At 43.7% G+C, this 20,240-nt stretch overlaps 1 protein-coding gene across 1 annotated transcript in view; it reads left to right on the top strand.

The window, feature by feature from the left end:
* snrpa1 (small nuclear ribonucleoprotein polypeptide A') overlaps window positions 1-20,240 on the top strand; it is a 59,951-nt gene that overhangs the window by 27,184 nt on the left and 12,527 nt on the right. Inside the window, exons 5-7 of the mRNA XM_078241598.1 lie at window positions 6,167-6,269; window positions 8,883-8,962; window positions 9,294-9,369. Of these exons, the coding sequence (XP_078097724.1) occupies window positions 6,167-6,269; window positions 8,883-8,962; window positions 9,294-9,369 (259 nt within the window). The remainder of the gene's footprint in view (window positions 1-6,166; window positions 6,270-8,882; window positions 8,963-9,293; window positions 9,370-20,240) is intronic.

Genomic DNA, 20,240 nt, shown 5'->3' with positions numbered 1-20,240 from the left:
CAGGAATTTGAACATCCCGAGTAAGTTTCCTCTTACCCTTCTCTCCAATCTATCCTCATAACTGAAGTTTCTCATCCCTGGAACCATTATTGTAAACCTCTTCTGCTCTCTCTCCAATGCATTCTCATCCTTCCTATAGTGTGGCGCCCAGAACTGTACACTGTATCCCAGCTGAGGTCTAACTAGTGTCTTGTACAAGTCCAGCATAGCTCCTTTGTTCTTGCACTTTATATCCCTATTAACAAAGCCCAAAATACTGTTTACTTGTTTTTCCTTTGTGCTCAAGACTGGTGAAGCAACATTACTTTTTGAATCCAAAGAAGAGTCTGTAGAAAGGGTTATGTTAGAATTCAAGAATCCTATAGTGCAGAAGGAGGCCATTCGGCCCATTGGGTCTGTACTGACCACAATCCCACCCAGGCCCTATCCCAATAGCCCCATACATTTACCCTAGCTAGTTCCGCTGACACCTAAGGGACAATTTAGCATGGCCAATCCACCTAACCCGCACATCTTTCCAACTGTGGGAGGAAACCGGAGCACCTGGAGGAAACCCACGCAGACACTAGGAGAAGGTTCAAACTTCACACAGGCAGTGACCCAAGCTGGGAATCAAACCTGGGTCCCTGGCACTGTGAAACAGCAGTGCTAACCACCGTGCCACCCCTAAAATGTTATATTTTACTACTGCACACAGCTGATAGTGCCTTGATATGTGGGCCAAAGCTCCCTTGTGTAGGCTCTTGAGCAGTTTGAGCTTCATCTGCTGAATACTCTTGAGAGAGTGAGAGAGTCATAAGATAATAAGAACAAAGAAAAGTACAGCACAGGAACAGGCCTTTCGGCCCTCCAAGCCTGTGCCGATCACGATGCCCTAACTGAACTTTCAAACAAAAAACCACCTGCCCGTACTTGGTCCATTTTCCTCTATTCCCTCCCTATTCACGTACCTATCCAGATGCCTCTTAAATGTTGCTAATGTGCCTGCTTCCACCACCTCTGGCCGCGCGTTCCAGGCACCCACCACTCTCTGCATGAAAAACTTCCCCCACACATCTCCATTAAACTTTCTCCCCCTCACCTTGAACCTGTGCCCCCTTGTAATTGACACTTCCACCCTGGGGAAAAGCCTCTGACTATCCACCCTGTCTATGCCTCTCATAATTTTGTAGATCTTTATCAGGTCTCCCCTCAGCTTTTGTCTTTCCAGTGAAAACAATCCTAGTTTATTCAACCTCTCCTCATAGCCGACACCCTCGAGACCAGGCAACATCCTGGTGAACCTTCTTTGCACCCTCTCCAAAGCTTCCACGTCCTTCTGGTAGTGTGGTGACCAGAACTGCACGAAATACTCCAAATGTGGCCTAACCAGAGTTTTGCATAGCTGCAACATGATTTGCCAATTCTTGTACTCAGTGCTCCAGCCGATGAAGGCAAGCATGCCATATACCTCCTTAATCACCTTGGCCTCCTGTGTTGCCATTTTTAGGGAACTGTAGACTTGCATGCCCAGATCGCTCTTTGTTAATGTTTCTAAGGGTTCTGTCATTTACAGTGTAATTCACACCTAAATTTGATCCTCCAAAATGCATCACCTCGCATTTGCCTGGATTAAACTCCATCTACCATTTCTGTGCCCAAGTCTCCAATCTATCTATATCCTGTTATAATCTCTGACAATCCCTGGCATTATCAGCAACTCCACCAATCTTCATGTCATCCACAAATTTACTAATCAGACCATCCCACTTTCCTCCAGATCATTTATATATACTACAAACCACAGAGGTCCCAGCACTGATCCCTGTGGAACACCACTAGCTACAGATCTTCATTCTGAATACACGCTTCCGCCTCTACTCTGTCTTCTATAACCAAGCCAGTTCTGTATCCATCTAGCCAGCCCATCCAAATCCCGTGTGATTTTAGTTTTCTGCAAAACATGTAAGAGAACATCATGCTGAACTTCTTTTAAAACAATGTGTGGCATATCAATAATTTTAGAAAAATATTTTTATTTTGGCTTTTTCCGTCCTTGCTGGAACACGTTCCTTTCTAAACCTACGCTGAGTTAAAGTCATTGTGTTCTTTCCCTCTATTTTGTATCATGAAACATCAGTTCTGTGTGAATACAGGAAATAAAGTACCTGAGTTATCACGTTTGCTGAGATCTGTTTTTAAAAGTTGCCAACGTTTCTGTTTTGATTCGATTTAATATTTACTTGATATTTGACTGCACCATTTGGGGTGCTGCTGTTTATGGATACTGTCTCTCGTGTGGAGTTAAACATTAAAGGCAGAAAATGATCTTTAATATAATTGTTTCACAGCAAAGTATCAAATAGAATTTAATCCAATGATGTATGAGGATTGGGGATGACAAGACAAGGGCATACATAGCAAATGGTACAATTTCAAAAAGCTGAGGAACAATGTTTATAATTCCCTGAAGAGAGCATGACGGGAAGACATGAGGGATGCCTAAAGCATATGAGCAGGGAGGTTATGCCAGAACGATACAAAACCCTGTCATCTGTGAGAAGGACAAGAGGTAGCAAAGAGATACAAACAGATTGAGTGGACAACAAAGTGCAGAGGGACGATAATGTGGAGTTAGTTGTAGAAGTGGAAGAACAATATCTTTTTAGAAGGTGTAAATGTTGATGTTCCGACGGGCTTGGGAGTACCCGTACAAGGAACACACAGTTAGCGTGCAGGTCCAGAAAGCATGTTGGCTTTTATTGAATGAAGATAAACTGCAAGAATAAGGAATTTTTGCTACAATTGTCCCAGGCTTTGAAGTGACACCAGGAGCACGGAGTGCTGTCTCGGTGTATGTATTTAAGGAAGGATATACTTGCATTGGAGGTGGTACAGCGAATGTTTACTAAATTGATCCCTGGAATGAGAGGATTGTTGTATGATGAGAGTTTGAGTAAATTCTATATTCTCTGGAGTTTAGAAGAGGAGGTGATCGCATTGAAACAGACAAGATTCTGAAAGGGCTTGGTAGGGTAGATACTGAGAGGTTGTTTCCCCTGGCTGGGACATCTTGAACTCGGACTGAGTTTCAGGATAAGGAGGCATTCATTTCGAATTGAGATGAGGCAAAGCATCTTCACTGAAGTTGTAACGAAGCTTTGGAACCCTCTGATGCTGGAGTGCTGTCTCTGGAAACCGAGGAATACCGGGAACTGGTAGAAAAGTGAAGTTGAGGTTGAGTATCGACCATGATTGTATTGAATAGAGGAGCAGGCTCAGGGTGTGCAGGATCTACTCCAGCTCTTGCCTCTTGCGTTCCCGGGAATGTACCAGTTGCAACAATGCACTGCAACACTTAACAAAGCACAATACTGCAATCGAATGATTCCCAGCATTTAGTTCACATAGTCAGAGAGATATTTCCAGCATATACATCCAATCCTGTATTTGTTTTTGTCCCTGACTTATTGCCAGGATATAAAGTAAGCAAGCTTAAGCATTGGGCTCTTGGATGATTTTCCCTTTTGTCATTTCAATGATATGCTTGCAGGTTAATATTTACAAATGTATAATATTTACATTAAGGTAACCTCTGGCCTAGCACTTAAACCGGCACCATTTTCTTGTCTATTTGACAAGATTCTTTCTTTGGGATATGATGATTGCTTGTTTACCCTACCAATAGAAACAGCCCAATGAAGTGGCCTAGAGGACAATTTAAGACTGGATAAGGAGAAGAGAAAGGCTCTTGGCGTGTCCAAAGGGAACAATTCAGCTGCGGCCCTAGAGGAATATAGAAAGTGCAAGAGGGAACATAAGGCTTCTTACATTTGAGCAAAAAGGGCATGAAGAACAGGATTAGGGAGAATCCCAAGATATTTTATAAATGCATTAAGGGGAAAAGGTTAACCAGTGAAAGAATAGCGCCCATTAGAGACCATGGGGCAGTCTGTGTTTGAAGCCACAGGATATTGGAAGGGTGTTAAATGAATACTTCTCATCAGCCTTCATTCAGGAAAAGGAGACTGGGAGGAACTTGGCATAGTTTGACATACAAAATGAGGTTTTGGAGACTCCAACGGACTTGAAGGTAAACAGATCCCCAGGCCCAAATGAATGGCACCCCAGTGGGAGGCGAGGCAGGAAATTGCAGGGGCTCTGACACACATTTTTAATTCCTCTCTGGCCACGGGGGAACTGCTAGAGGACCAAAGGATGGCTAATGTGGTTCCACTTTTCAAGACAGGTGGTAGAGATGAATCAGCAAATGACAGACTGTTAAGTCTCACGTCGGGTAGAGAAGCTATTAGAGAAAATTCTGAATGAGAGAATTAATATCCACTTGGAAAGGCATGGGTTAATTAGAGAAAGTCAGCATGGTTTTGTCAGAAGGTGTTCATGACGAACAAATTTGATAGAATCTTTTGAAATGTGATGGTGTGTAGATGAGGTAAGTGCAGTTGATGTTGCTTATATGGATTTTAGCACAGCCAGGGTCCCACATGGGAGACTGAGAAGGTTGCAGCACATGGAATTCAGGAAAACTTGGCAAAATGGATCCAAAACTGGCTTAGTATTAGGACACAATGGGAGGTGGTAGAAGACTGGAGGCTGGTATCCAGTGGCATAACACAAGGTTCAGTTTGGGGGCCCTTATTGTTTGTTGTATACATAAATGATGTAGATGATAGCGTGGGGGAATGATGAGCGAGTTTGCAGATTGGTAGGGTGGTTAATAATGAAGGAGGTCGTAGATTTCCCGAAAATATAGATGAGTTGGTCAGATGAGCGGAGCAGTGGTGTGGTGATGCACTTTGGAAGAAGTAACAAGCATTTGAACTATAAGGGGAATCTGGATAGGCTTGAATTGTTTTGTTTAGAGCAGAGAGGGCTGAGATGGGACATAATTGAAGTGTATAAGATTATGAGGGGCATGGACAGGGTGAGTAAGAAGCAGCTGTTCCCTTTGGTTGAGGGGTCAATCACGCAGGGGCATAGTTTTAGGGCAAGGGCTAGGAGATTCAGATGGGATTTGAGGGGGGAAAAAATCAGAGGGTGGTGAGAATCTGGAATGCACTGCCTGGGAAAGCAATGGAGGCTGAAAACCTTACAACCTTTAAAAAGTATTTGGTTGAGCACTTGGAACATTATAACATTCAAGGAGATGAGGCTGGTGCTGGAAAAGGGAATTAGTGTGACTTTAGTGGTAGTTATTGTCCATGCAAACTCAATGGGCTGAAGGGACTTTTCCACACTGTGACTGAGAAGTATTTCACAAATTCTACAACTTCTATAAGTCATGCAGTATTATCATTTTTCAATTCGAAATTCAATCACAGGATCTGGGTGTTATCTATCCTGGTGGGATTTGGGGGTGGCACAGTGGTTAGCATTGCTGCTTCACAGCGCCAGGGACCCAGTTCGATTCCCGGTTTGGGTCATTGTCTGTGTGGAGTTTGTACGTTCTCCCCGTGTCTGCGTGGGTTTTTTCCAGGTGCTCTGGTTTCCTCCCACAGTCCAAAAGATGTGTTGGTTAGGGTGTATTGACCCGAACAGGTGCCGGAATGTGGCGACTAGGGGATTTTCACTGTAACTTCATTGCAATGTTAATGTAAGCCTTACTTGTGACTAATAAATAAACTTTAAACTTTGAACCAGATCATTGTTCTGGCTCAAGATTACTAGTCCAGTGACAATACCACTATGCCACTGCCCCCCCCGACTGTGCTACCTTGTGCTAAATCTACATAGTTCCTCATCACAAGAATCTCGAATGTTGTTTGCTGCCATTAAATTTTGCAGCTTATTGTCCTCAGTCACTCATCCCAAAGTGCAATATTGTGGGAGTGACTCATTGTCCAGAAGTGCCATTGTTTCCTTGCGGCATTACTCCACGCTTGAATGGATGTAAAAGATCCCATGGCACTGTTTTAAAGAAGAATGGGGAGTTTTCCCTGGTGTGCTGGTTAATATTTACCCCTCTGAACATCATTAACAGTGTGTGCCGATTGGCTGCTGTGACTCCTAGATTACAACAAAGACCACTCTTGAAGCGTATGGTCAGAAAAGGTGGTATATTAATTCCAGTCTTTCTTTTTCTATCCCTTCCACTCAGTGAGGTTTGACAGTAATTAGATTAGTTTGAGACAAATGGGTTTAATTGATGAACTGGGTTGATTTACAGCCTCCTGAGAAACCCGGTAACAAGCAAGAAACATTATCGTCTGTATGTGATCCACAAAGCCCCACAGGTCAGAGTCCTGGATTTCCAGAAAGTGAAGCTGAAGGTATGATTTAGACTGACTGCAGCAATGCATTCTGGTCACAACTTCAGACCTGCAAAACATTGTTTCTGTGGAATCGGATTTAATTTTAGAAAAAAAGTCTTTGTAGTTGATGAACATCGTTTTGCAGTCCATTTATGTGCAGACAGGAGCATAACAAGTGTTTCTTTTGAAATCTATGGGCATAAGGGAAAAAAACAATCTCTGCTACTTCTGGTTCCCCTATCCCAGCACTGCTTTAGTACAGAACATCTTTATTAGAATTTTCCTTAACCTGCTAGATTAAAAATATCCAATAAAGCACATCTATATCAGGGTTTTTCTCCATTATTTCCCACTCCTCCTCACTTACCCACCTTCTACTCACTCACTCTCCTTCCAACAGTCTTTAGTATTCCTGCCTTTAAAACGGCTTCTAATTCCTGAAGAATCTGCTTCAACAGGAGCTTGTTGCTGTGAATTCCAAAGTTTGATTTCTCATCTAACCTACCTTAAGTTTTTATTAGATCTTAAATTTGGACCTATTAATAGCTCTGTGACTAGTGAAAATCATTTATTCCTGTTTACTGTATCAGAACTGTCCATACCTTTGCCTGTGTCTGGCCTGACATCCCAACTAACGCTAGTGCTCCATTGCTTCCGTGTCTTCCTGATAATGGGACACCAGGAATTGTAAATACTTCCAACTGGAGCCTTGTATAAATTCACCCTTGTCCCTATGCTCTGTCTCTAGTTACAAAACAAATAATTCTTGAGCTGGCCTTGCCATGTTTCGGTGACCCCGCGTATCTACACACAAGATATATATCAACATTATATATTTATACATTCACCTATTCCAACTTAACTTGACACAATGATATATCTATATTTATACAGCAATGGTTTAACTTTTTACAGTTTTGACCTTTTGTATCAGATTCAACTTTTTCAGCTTTGTGTGCAATATTGCACTTTATGAGAAGGTCAAACTTAAAAAAAAGAAAGTGCCTAACTGCTGTTGAAAATGGTACAGTCACACAGGCATTCAGTCCTGTGCAGTGATCATACTCTATGTTCACAGCTCAGTCATTGTACAAAAGGATGTCATTCCTGTAGCAGTCAATGTTAAACTGGTCATTCAACCCATCAAGGAGTTGTCTCCTTGACAGTTCAGTTCATGCTCAGCCTGGGTTGCACCACTCGAGATATCATCTGTCTGATAGGCTGGATTTTAGCCTAAACTTCTAATGTGGATGAAGTGAAACTGCAGAATGCATGTGCCCTCGACTCTCCATCCATCCTGATTGCTGTAGTAGCTGTTGGTGCACCGTCTCTCCGCAGTTGCATCATTGAAAGGCTCTTCCCCATTGCAGAGCTCTTGAGCTGAGTCTCCGAGCTGGAATGTGGAAAATAGTCCATCCGATCTGAAAGCCCTGCTGTGTCGTGTTCTTTACTTGGTAACGCTCAAGACAATGATGCTGGTTTCAAATTGTTTGATCATTCTTATCTGCTTGTACCTGACTCAAGATATGGTTCAATTTTACCATAAAATTACAGATTGAAATTTTGGGATTTTGACCAGAGAGAATAACTTGGGTTTTTTTTGCCATTTTGCTTTTCCAAATATTTCAATCAAAAAGGTCACTTCAGCTGATTTTATCACAGACTGGATTTAAAGCCATGTTGGCGAAGTTTAATAACTGGGTTGTGATGTTGCTTCCCGTGTGCACTCTGAGCATTGGAATGTTGCAGTCTCCACCCTCTGTACTGCTTGTACATAATTCCCAGAAACTTGTAAAGACAAGCTATTGAATAAATATGCAGATAATAGTCTTGGGAATAAAGTGAACACTGGATGTTCACTGGATGAAGCTTGCCTTTGTGCAGTGTCTTCAATGTAATGAAACATTCAGGCAAGGTATTAAGACAAGTGTTTTTAATATATTGTGTTGACTTTAAAATATGCTCAGTGCCTTGAATTAAATGTGTTAGGGTGAAGCAGTGTTTAATATTCTGAAGCATAATTGTTTCCTGTAGGATAGATTTTGGCCACACGTTTGTGGCAGATTTGGCAAAGCTATTTTAAAATCTCATCTGAAGATGATCTTTGCCATGTCTGACCCTGTTAATAGTACAAAGTTCTTGTGCAAGTTGTATTAATCAGGGCAGAACTGATTTACTAATGTAAATCAATGTAAATGTTAACTAACGCCTGATTATTGGGAAGTTTTACATTTGCCTCATGCAATCATGGCATAGATTCATTCAAGGTTCCAGCACAGAAGGAGACTGTTCAGCCTGTCGAATGTGCCAGCTCTCTACAAGAACAACTCAATGAGTCGCACTCCTGTGTCCTTTCTCCATAGTCCTACAAATGTTTCCTGAGTTCAAGCAATAACTGCAACTTTTACTCCACTAGAAACAGCCAATCTGTTCTCTTTCCCTAAACTGCTAATGAAAAAGGACATTGAAACTCTGCCCACCTTGTTAAATATGTACAAGGGGCATTGCATTCCTGGGCGTCCAGTCTGGTCCCTTTCCTTAAAGTGAAGAATTGTGTAATTTGGGCAGATGTTGCTCAACTCGAAAGAGTCAATCAGTTTGACTGTAACTGGATGTGATGTATTGCCACAGGAACGTCAGGAAGCGGATCGAATGTTCAAAGGCAAACGTGGGGCGCAACTTGCAAAGGATATAACCAAGAAAACAAAGACGTAAGATACAGATACTAAATTTGACTTGATTTCTTACCTCAGAAACACCGGTTGGGTTTTATTGTTAGGTGAAAATCAGCCTGTTAAATTGCGGGGCAGGGTCAGTCTTTCCAAATTGATCATTCTGCTAAAATGCTGACGTTTCAGCGCCTTGGTGTTTCTGAGGGAAGCTATTTCAAGTAATGTTCCGTTCAGTGGAGCATTGTAAAATGTATCAGTTTATGAAAAGATCAGATACTGCACTGGTTTTTCAGCTTTGTGGCTTTAAAGGTCCAGAGAAGATTTTTGTGGAACTCATAAATGACTAAATGATTTGTGTTTTGTTCTGAAGTTTCACACCAGGTGCAGGGTTGTCAGGAGAGAAGAAGAAAGCTGGCCCTTCTGCTCCCGAAGTAGAAGCAATTAAGGTACCTATACATATAATGGCTCCACGTGTGAAAGGGTCCCGCTAACCTACACATCTTTGGATGCTAAGGTGCAATTTCGCTTCGCCAATCCATCTAACCTGCGCATCTTTGGATTGTGGGAGGAAACCCAAGGACCCAGAGGAAACCCATGCAGACACTTGGAGGATGTGCAAACTCCACACAGTCAGCCAAGATGGGAATCAAACCCAGGTCCCTAGCATTGTGAGGCAGCTGTGCTACCATGCACAGATCAGAGATAATGGACTGGAGGCAGAGGAGTCAGCTATTTGGATCCTTGGCTCTATTCTGCTATCAGTTAGATCATAGCTGACTCTTATTTGCTCAATATCCTTTAATATGTATAGAATCCCGACAGTGCAGAAGATGGTGATTCAGCCCGTCGAGCCTGCACTGACAACAATCCCACCCAGACCCTATCCCCATAACCCCACGCATTTATCCTGCTAACCCTCTTGACACTAGTGGTCAATTTAGCGTGGCCAATCCACCTAACCTGCACATCTTTGGAGTGTGGGAGGAAACGCACTCAGACACGGGGAGAACATGCAAACTCCACGCAGACAGGCCCCTGGCGCTGTGAGGCAGCAGTGCTAACCACTGTGCCACCATGCTGCCCATACCCAACTAAAATTTAGTAAGAGAATTTGGTGAGGTGTGAATAGGACAGAAGAATAATAGGATGAAACCAGTAGACATCTTTCACTTCCTTCTCCCAATATGTTAGACAGTCAGATACATCCTTAATTCACAGGGCAATTTCTTGTATAAATAATACAGCACAGCCAGTACTGGGACTGTTTGTGTTTTGGTAGACAAGTTCATGCCAGGCAGCATGGTGGATCTGACCAGTGAAGGTCTCTGGTGTCCTTGAGTGGAAATTTTGTAGCAAAATTCAGGTTAAATTCAATTTTAATAGTACTGGTTTCTTGTTCTAGTCTATAGCACTTGGTTAGAAGAAATGTCTACACAGAGTAGTTGGACCGTAGATAGCTTTGGCTTAGTGTGTGGTGAAGGTAAATATTAGTACCCATTGTCACTCAAAAGATAACTGAACCAAGGAACATGCTGTGTTATTGGGAGAAGTCAGGCCAGGAAATTTAGTGTAGGTTTGATACATGGCAGTGGGGAATGAGAAGGGCAGTGGGATTAGTTTGAGATGTACTCAGGATTAGGGGGAGAGAGAGTAGGGCATTGGGATTAGTTGGGGATTGACGCAGGGGTGTAGAGAGAATATGGTGCACTTGGGAAGAGCGTGGTTCAGGAAAAATGGCTGTTGCAATTACCCAGCAACAAAGGTTACAAGATGTAATGGGGAACAGATAGGTTGGATAGATAGAAACTATTTCCCGTGGTTGGGGAGTCCAGAATTAGGAGACGGTGTCTTAAAAATTAGAGTAAGAGTTTTAACAACACCAGGTTAAAGTCCAACAGGTTTATTTGGTAGCAAATGCCATTAGCTTTTGGAGCGCTGCTCCTTCGTCAGATGGAGTGGATATCTGCTCTCAAACAAGGATATCTGCTTACAAACTTTTTTGAGAGCAGATTTCCACTCCATCTGACGAAGGAGCAGCGCTCCGAAAGCTAATGGCATTTGCTACCAAATAAATCTGTTGGACTTTAACCTGGTGTTGTTAAAACTCTTACTGTGCTTACCCCAGTCCAACGCCGGCATCTCCACATCATGACTACCATCGACACCTTAAAAATTAGAGCCAGGCCTTTTGGGAGTGAAATTAGCAAACACTTAAGACACTGGTGAAGTTTGGAACTCTGTTCTGCAAATGGTAATTGATAGTAGTTCAACAGTAAATTTTAAATGAAGGGATGCAGGACATAGGCCACGAAGCCAGATCACAAATCAGCTATGATCTCATTGAATGGTAGAACAAGCTCGAGTGGCTAAATGATCTACTTTCTCTATGTCCCTCTGAAATAGAAACAAAACCTTAGAAATATTCAGTTGGTCCAGCAGTGTATTTGGGAAGGAAGCAATTAACGTTTCAGATTAACCCTTCATCAGAACTGAGCAGTTAGAGATTTTAAACAAGGCAGCAAAAGTGGGGATTGGAAAGCGGAGGTTAAATGACAAAACATGCTAGGAAAAGGGAAATGAGAATGCAGCAAGTGAAGAAACTAGAGGAGATGCAAATATTAAAAGCAGCTGCTGTCTAAAAAAGGGCGCAGTGGGTATGATCTGAAATTTGAGTGGGTGGAAAATTAAAAGAGCAAGAACATCACTTGTGACTGAATGGAGTATGAGTTCCATTTTCTGCATTTCTCAATTGTTCCTTCCCAGAACAACCCCACAAGCTCTGCATTCAACAGATCATCCTCTGCCATTTCTACCAACTCCAATAAAATGCCATCACCACATATCCTCCCATCCCCTTCCCAAAAGAACCCTTGCCTCTGATACCTCTTGAATCATTTGCAATGGCCTCTTCCCTTCCCATTAAAGTACAAGAGATGCATCAGCCGCCCTTTTACCCCCCCCCCCCCCCCCCCAAATGTCTCGGGCGCCAAACACTGCATTCAGATGAAACATGATTTATTTGTTTTTTCCGTTTAGTATACTGTCGATGATGCATTTGTCTTTACATTGGGGAGACCAAATGCAAATTGGGTGATTGCAGAACACCTCTGTTCAGTCTGCAAGTATTAACCCAAATTTCCAGATATCTGTCCATTTAATTCTTGTATTTTGAGAGACATCTGGTTAATACTCTTTATCATCAAATCACTCATATAATAAAACACAATCCTTAAATGCAGTGTCCATGAGACTGCCTACCAACTCGTGCAGAGGTTGTCCTAACTGCTCAAACCTCTGCAAGACTAATTCCAAACCTCCAAGTGTGTTTATTATGGTATTCGTACCCTCCCATTCTTATATTCCTTATACCATGTTCCTGCCTCCCATCTGTCTGGTTAATCTCCCTTTAATGTATTTGCTCTTCCACTTTTCTCAGTGGGCTCACCAATAAGCTACAGCACATATTGGTGTAACTGGGATGGGACGAGTGCGCAATTGATTGTAGCCCCGCTCCTCCATAGGTGATAACAGATCTAATTGTTTAACTGTTTACCTTTGCTACTGCTATTCTCAGCATGAAAGGACTAGGATTCTTTCAATGAACATATTGATTTATTATAAAACAAACTGGCTAATATATAATTTGTAATTTGAAAGTGTAACAATTCCCCCCCTTTTTTAAAAAAACAAAAAACACCAATGCACTCTCTCTCAAACACAAAACAAACATGGTCTCTGCAGATGCTGGAGTCTGAATATTTTTATTTAAGGTAGGATAAAGTTTGAAAAGATCTTGTTGCTGTTGAACGAGCAGCATTCTGGCCACAGCCAATCTGGAATTCCTTTCAGATAGACCTTTGAAACGTGACCTTTGATAACACTCGCTTGTCACAACTTTATAAACATTCAAAAATGCAGATGTTATTTTGATGAGAAGTTTCTGATGGAAGATTAACTCACTCTGGACTGTATGTAACTCAAAAGAGACAGACAGCCTTCCTTTTGCAGCCAGCTGTCAAGATACACGGCCACTGAGTTCAGAAAGACTAAAATGTTCAGAGAATATCTCTAGGGCAGATGTTTTTAACCAATCTGTAAAAGGCCCTAGCCTATTAGCAGCAGTTCTTTAATTCAGATAAACAAAGTAACTTTTCTGTCACCAGGTGACCTCACTGGACATCTAGTTATGAGTCAGTCATACAGTGCAAAAACAGCCCTTTGCTCCTTCGAGTCTGCACTGACAACTACCACTAAAATGGGGCGCAAGTCCCATTTTCTTGCACTTGTCCTATATGCTTAAATGTTATATTTCAAGTACTCATCAAAATATTTTTTTAAAGGTTGTAAGGTTTCCGGCCTCCACTACCTTCCCAGGCAGTGCATCCCAGATTTCCACCACACTCTGAAAAAATATTTTCTTAAATTCCCCCTGAATCTCCTGCCCCTTATCCTAAAACTATGCCCCCTCTTAATTGACCCCTCAACCAAGGGGAACAGCTGCTCCCTACTCACCCTGTCTATACCCCTCAATCTTGCACGCCTAAATCCTATCCAGTTCCCCCATTTCCCCTCCCCACTTAGCATTCTGTGCCCTTAAAAAAAGACAATCCAAGCCTATCAAGACACTCCTAATAGTTCAAATGCTCCATCCCAGGCAACATCCTGGTGAACCTCCTCTGTACCCCCTCTAGTGTTGTCACATCCTTCCTACAGTGAAGTGACCAGAACTGCACAGAGTACTCCAACTGCGGCCGAACTAATGCTCTGTACAACTCCAACATTACCTCCTTGTCATGACTGATAAAAGCGAGTGTCCCATATGAATCATACAATCTCTATAGTGCAGAAGGAGGCCATTCGGCTCATTGAGTTTGCACCAACTCTCCAACAGAGCATCTTATCGAGGCCCTATCCCCGTAACCCCACATATTTCATAGAAATCATAGAAACCTTACAGTGCAGAAGGAGGCCATTCGGCCCATCGAGTCTACACCGACCACAATCCCACCCAGATCCTACCCCCACATATTTACCCGCTAATCCCTCTAACCTACGCATCTCAGGACTCTTAGGGGCAATTTTTAACCTGGCCAATCAACCTAACCCGCACATCTTTGGACTGTGGGAGGAAACCGGAGCACCCGGAGGAAACCCACGCAAACAGTGCATCCCAGCGTGTAAAGGAGCTGGAGGGGGAGGTAGAGGAACTCCGCATAATTCGGGAGGCGGAGGTGGAAGTTGATAGGAGTTATAGAGAAATAGTAACTCCTAGAAATGAGGCTTGGGTCAATGCCAGGAGGAGGGGTAAGAAGCAATCGGGAAGACAATCCCCTGGGGCGGTTCCCCTCCATAATAGGTTTTCGGTGCTGGAGGCTACAGTTGAGGAGGAATCAACTGAGCATAGAGAGCAGATCTCTGGGGGTGAGCCGAGTGAGAAAGCTCAGGTGGTTAGGGGCTGTAAAAGACTGGGCCTTGTGATTGGGGACTCCACAATTAAGGGGACAGATAGGAGGGTCGGAACTAAAGGTAGGGACTCAGGGTTGGTGTGTTGCCTACCAGGGGCTGGGGTCCGGGATGTGTCTGACAGGGTATTCAGGACTCTTAGGGGGGAGGGAGATAAACCACAAGTTATTGTACATGTGGGGACACACGACATAGGGAGGATAGGGGAAGGGGATATTAGGCAGGGATTTATGGAGTTGGGGTGGAAACTAAAGGCCAAGACTGACAGAGTGGTTATCTCTGGACTCTTGCCTGTACCACGGGATAGTTTAGAGAGGAATAGGGAGAGGGAAGGTTTGAATTCATGGCTGAGGGGATGGTGCAGGAGGGAGGGGTTCAGGTACTTAAGCAATTGGGGCTCGTACTGGGGAAGGTGTGACCTCTATGAGAAGGATGGTCTACACCTTAATCAGAAGGGGACCAATATCCTGGGGGGTAAATTTGCTAAGGCCATGCAGGGAGGTTTAAACTGATTCGGGGGGGGGGAGGGATCCTGAGTAGTGGGGCTGAAAGTGAGGGATGCATGGATGGGGACTGCAATGCACGGCATTGCAGAGGTGGGGTGGAGCAGGGTTTGAAATGTGTATACTTCAATGCCAGGAGTATTCGCAATAAAGTGGGTGAACTTGCAGCGTGGATCAGTACCTGGGACTTCGATGTTGTGGCTATTTCAGAGACATGGATAGAGCAGGGGCAGGAATGGATGCTGCAGGTCCCGGGGTTCAAATGTTTTAGTCGAAGTAGGGAAGGAGGTAGAAGAGGGGGAGGGGTAGCATTATTGGTCAGAGATTGTATCACAGTGTCAGAGAGGAGGTTTGATGAGGACTTATCTGTTGAGGTAGTATGGGCGGAGATTAGAAATAGGAGAGGAGAGGTCACCCTGTTGGGAGTCTTTTATAGACCTCCTAAAAGTTCTAGAGAGGTTGAGGAAAGGATTGCGGAGTCAATCCTGCTTAGGAGTGAAAGTAATAGGGCAATTGTTATGGGGGATTTTAACTTGACTAATATTGACTGGAATTGTTATAGCTCTAGCTCGTTAGAGGGGTCAGTTTTTGTTCAAAGCGTGCAGGAAGGTTTTTTGACTCAGTATGTAGACAGGCCAACTAGAGGTGAGGCTATATTGGATCTGGTGCTGGGAAATGAGCCAGACCAGGTGCTAGACTTGGAAGTTGGTGTGCATTTTGGTGATAGTGACCACAATTCGGTTACGTTCACCTTAGTGATGGAAAGGGATAGGCATGAACCTCGGGCCAGTGGTTTTAGCTGGGGGAAGGGTAATTATGAGGCTATTAGGAGAGAATTAGGAAACATAGGTTGGACTAGGAGATTACAGGGACTGGGAACGTCCGACATGTGGAGTTTTTTCAAGGAGCAGCTACTGCGAGTCTGTGATAGGTATGTCCCTGTCAGGCAAGGAGGAATTGGTAGGGCTAGGGAACCGTGGTGCACCAAAAAAGTTTCTTTGTTGGTTAAAAAGAAAAAGGAGGCTTATGTTCGGATGAGACGTGAGCACTCGGGTAGTGCACTAGAAAGCTTTAGATTGGCTAAGAGGGAGTTGAAGAGCGAGCTTAGAAGGGCTAAAAGGGGACATGAGAAGACTTTGGCGGATAGGGTTAAAGAGAATCCTAAGGCGTTCTATAGGTATGTCAAGAACAGAAGGTTGGTTAGGGCAAGTTTAGGGCCAGTTATAGATGGCAGAGGGAAGTTATGTGTGGAACCGGAGGAGATTGGTGAAGCATTGAACCAATATTTCTCTTCGGTGTTCACGCAAGGGGACATGAATATAGCTGAGGAGGACACTGGGTTGCAAGGGAGTAGAATAGACAGTATTACAGTTGATAAGGAGGATGTGCAGGATATTCTGGAGGGTCTGAAAATAGATAAATCCCCTGGTCCGGATGGGATTTATCCAAGGATTCTCTGGGAGGCAAGAGAAGTGATTGCAGAGCCTCTGGCTCTGATCTTCAGGTCGTCGTTGGCCTCTGGTATAGTACCAGAAGATTGGAGGTTAGCGAATGTTGTCCCATTGTTTAAGAATGGGAACAGAGACTTCCCCGGGAATTATAGACCGGTGAGTCTCACTTCTGTTGTCGGCAAGATGTTGGAAAAAATTATAAGGGATAGGATTTATAGTTATTTGGAGAGTAATGAATTGATAGGTGATAGTCAGCATGGTTTTGTGGCAGGTAGGTCGTGCCTTACTAACCTTATTGAGTTTTTTGAGAAAAGTGACCAAGGAGGTGGATGGGGGCAAGGCAGTGGACGTGGTATATATGGATTTTAGTAATGCGTTTGATAAGGTTCACCATGGTAGGCTTCTGCAGAAAATGCAGATGTATGGGATTGGGGGTGATCTAGGAAATTGGATCAGGAATTGGCTAGCGGATAGGAAACAGAGGGTGGTGGTTGATAGTAAATATTCATCATGGAGTGCGGTTACAAGTGGTGTACCTCAGGGATCTGTTTTGGGGCCACTGCTGTTTGTAATATTTATTAATGATCTGGATGAGGGTATAGTTGGGTGGATTAGCAAATTTGCTGATGACACCAAAGTCGGTGGTGTGGTAGACAGTGAGGAAGGGTGTCGTAGTTTGCAGGAAGACTTAGACAGGTTGCAAAGTTGGGCCGAGAGGTGGCGGATGGAGTTTAATGCGGAGAAGTGTGAGGTAATTCACTTTGGTAGGAATAACAGATGTGTTGAGTATAGGGCTAACGGGAGGACTTTGAATAGTGTGGAGGAGCAGAGGGATCTAGGTGTATGTGTGCATAGATCCCTGAAAGTTGGGAATCAAGTAGATAAGGTTGTTAAGAAGGCATATGGTGTCTTGGCGTTTATTGGTAGGGGGATTGAATTTAGGAGTCGTAGCGTTATGTTGCAACTGTACACAACTCTGGTGCGGCCGCACTTGGAGTACTGTGTGCAGTTCTGGTCCCCACATTACAGGAAGGATGTGGAGGCTTTGGAGAGGGTGCAGAGGAGGTTTACCAGGATGTTGCCTGGTATGGAGGGGAGATCCTATGAGGAGAGGCTGAGGGATTTGGGATTGTTTTCGCTGGAAAGGCGGCGGCTAAGAGGGGATCTTATTGAAACATATAAGATGATTAGAGGTTTAGATAGGGTGGATAGTGATAGCCTTTTTCCTCTGATGGAGAAATCCAGCACGAGGGGGCATGGCTTTAAATTGAGGGGGGGTAGTTATAGAACCGATGTCAGGGGTAGGTTCTTTACCCAGAGGGTGGTGAGGGATTGGAATGCCCTGCCAGCATCAGTAGTAAATGCGCCTAGTTTGGGGGCGTTTAAGAGATCCGTAGATAGGTTCATGGACGAAAAGAAATTGGTTTAGGTTGGAGGGTCACAGTTTTTTTTTTTTTTAACTGGTCGGTGCAACATCGTGGGCCGAAGGGCCTGTTCTGCGCTGTAATGTTCTATGTTCTATGTTCTATGTTCTAACACGAGGAGAATGTGCAAACTCCACACAGACAGTGACCCGAGCCGGGAATCAAACCCGGGACCCTGGAGCTGTGAAGCAGCAGTGCTAACCACTGTGCTACCGTGCCGCCCATATTTACCCCGCTAATTCTCCTAACCTATATAAAAACACTAAGGGGCAATTTAGCACAGCCAGTCAACCTACCTTGCATATCTTTGGACCTTCTTAACTATCCCATTCACATGCCCTGTCGACTTCAGGGATCTGTGAATAAGTACCCCCAAGATCCATCTGTTCCTCTGAGCTTCCCAGTGTCCTGCCATTCATTCATTCTTCCAAAGTGCATCATCTCACACTTCTCAGGATTAAATATCATTTGCCACTGCTCTGCTCATCTGACCAACCCATCTATTTATTCCTGTAACCTACGACCATCTTCTTCACTATTAACCACCCTACCAATCTTGGTGTCGTCTGCAAACGTGCTTAATGTTCCCCCCACATTTTAATCGATGTCATTTATGTATATAACATACAATAAGGATCCCAGTACTGTTCCTTGTGATCCTGGAATTCCTTCCCTAAAGGCATTGTGGGTCAACCCACAGCACATAGACTGCAGCGATTCAAGGCAGCAGCTCACCACCACCTTCCCAAAGGCAACTCGGGATGGGCAATAAATGCTGGCCAGCCAGTGTTGACAATGTCCCACGAATGAATAAAAAAAACCCACTGCACATCAGCCTCCAGTCACACAAACAGCTTTCTACCACTACCCCTTGTGTCCTATTACTGAGCCAGTTTCTGATCCATCTCTCCAAGTTTCCTGAATTCCATGTGTTTTAACCTTCTCAATCAATCTCCCATATGGGACCTTGTCAAAAGCTTTGCTAAAATCCATATAAACTACATCAATTGCACTTCCCTCATCCACACACTTGATCATATTTTCGAAAGATTCTGTTGGATTTGTTCGGCATGATCCTCCGCTCTGACAAAACCATGCTGACTATCCCTAATTAACCAAGTGGATATTAATTCTCTCCTTCAGAATCTTCTCCAATACTTTCCTTACCACTGATGTGCGAGACTCACCAGTCTGTAGTTTCCTGGTTCACCTCTACCAGCCTTCTTGCAAAGTGGAACCACCTGATCCGTCCTCCAGTCCCCTGACACTTCCCCTGTGTAAGGAGTCTAACAACACCAGGTTAAAGTCCAACAGGTTTATTTGGTAGCAAACGCCACTAGCTTTCGGAGCGCTGCTCCTTCGTCAGGTGAGTGGGAGATCTGCTCATAAACAGCAAACAGGGCATATAAAGACACAAACTCAATTTACAGAATAATGAATAATGATTGGAATGCGAGTCTTTACAGCTAATCAAGTCTTAAAGGTACAGACAATGTGAGTGGAGAGAGCGTTAAGCACAGGTTAAAGAGATGTGTATTGTCTCCAGACAGGACAGTTAGTGAGATTTTGCAAACCCAGGCAAGTCGTGGGGGTTACAGATAGTGTGACATGAACCCAAGATCCCGGTTGAGGCCGTCCTCGTGTGCGGAACTTGGCTATCAGTTTCTGCTTGAGTATAAATCATCTTGGGTTCATGTCACACTATCTGTAACACCCACGTCTTGCCTGGGTTTGCAAAATCTCACTAACTGTCCTGTCTGGAGACAATACACATCTCTTTAACCTGTGCTTAACGCTCTCTCCACTCACATTGTCTGTACCTTTAAGACTTGATTACCTGTAAAGACTCACATTCCAACCATTATTTTGTAAATTGAGTTTGTGTCTTTATATGCCCTGTTTGTGAACAGAACTCCCACTTACCTGACAAAGGAGCAGCGCTCCAAAAGCTAGTGGCTTTTGCTACCAAATAAACCTGTTGGACTTTAACCTGGTGTGAGACTTCTTACTGTGTTTACCCCAGTCCAACGCCGGCATCTCCACTTCTATGGCCAAGCCAGTTCTGTATCCATCTTGCCAGCTCTCCTCTGATCCTGTGTGACTTCACCTTTCATACCAGTCTACCATGAGGTACTTTGTCAAAGGCTTTACTGAAGTCCATGTATACAACATCCACTGCCTTTCCTTCACCTATCATCTTCTTCACTTCCTCGAAAAACTCGATCAAGTTAGTGAGGCATGACCTCCCCTTCACAAAACCATGCTGTCTATCACTAATAAGTCCATTTGTTTCCAAATGTGAGTAAATCCTGTCCCTAAGAGTCTTTTTCAATAATTTCCCTATCACTGACGTAAAGCTCACCCGTCTAATTTCCTGGATTATCCCTGCTGCCCCTCTTAAACAATGGGACAACATTGGCTATCCTCCAGTCCTGTGGAACTTCACCTGTAGCCAATGAGGATAGAGTTTTCTGTC

The sequence above is a fragment of the Mustelus asterias genome, chromosome 24, assembly GCF_964213995.1.
Source record: "Mustelus asterias chromosome 24, sMusAst1.hap1.1, whole genome shotgun sequence".
Classification (NCBI taxonomy): Eukaryota; Metazoa; Chordata; class Chondrichthyes; order Carcharhiniformes; family Triakidae; genus Mustelus; species Mustelus asterias.
The sequence above is the reverse complement of the archived record's forward strand: the minus strand, read 5'-3'. Positions and strand labels throughout refer to the sequence as shown.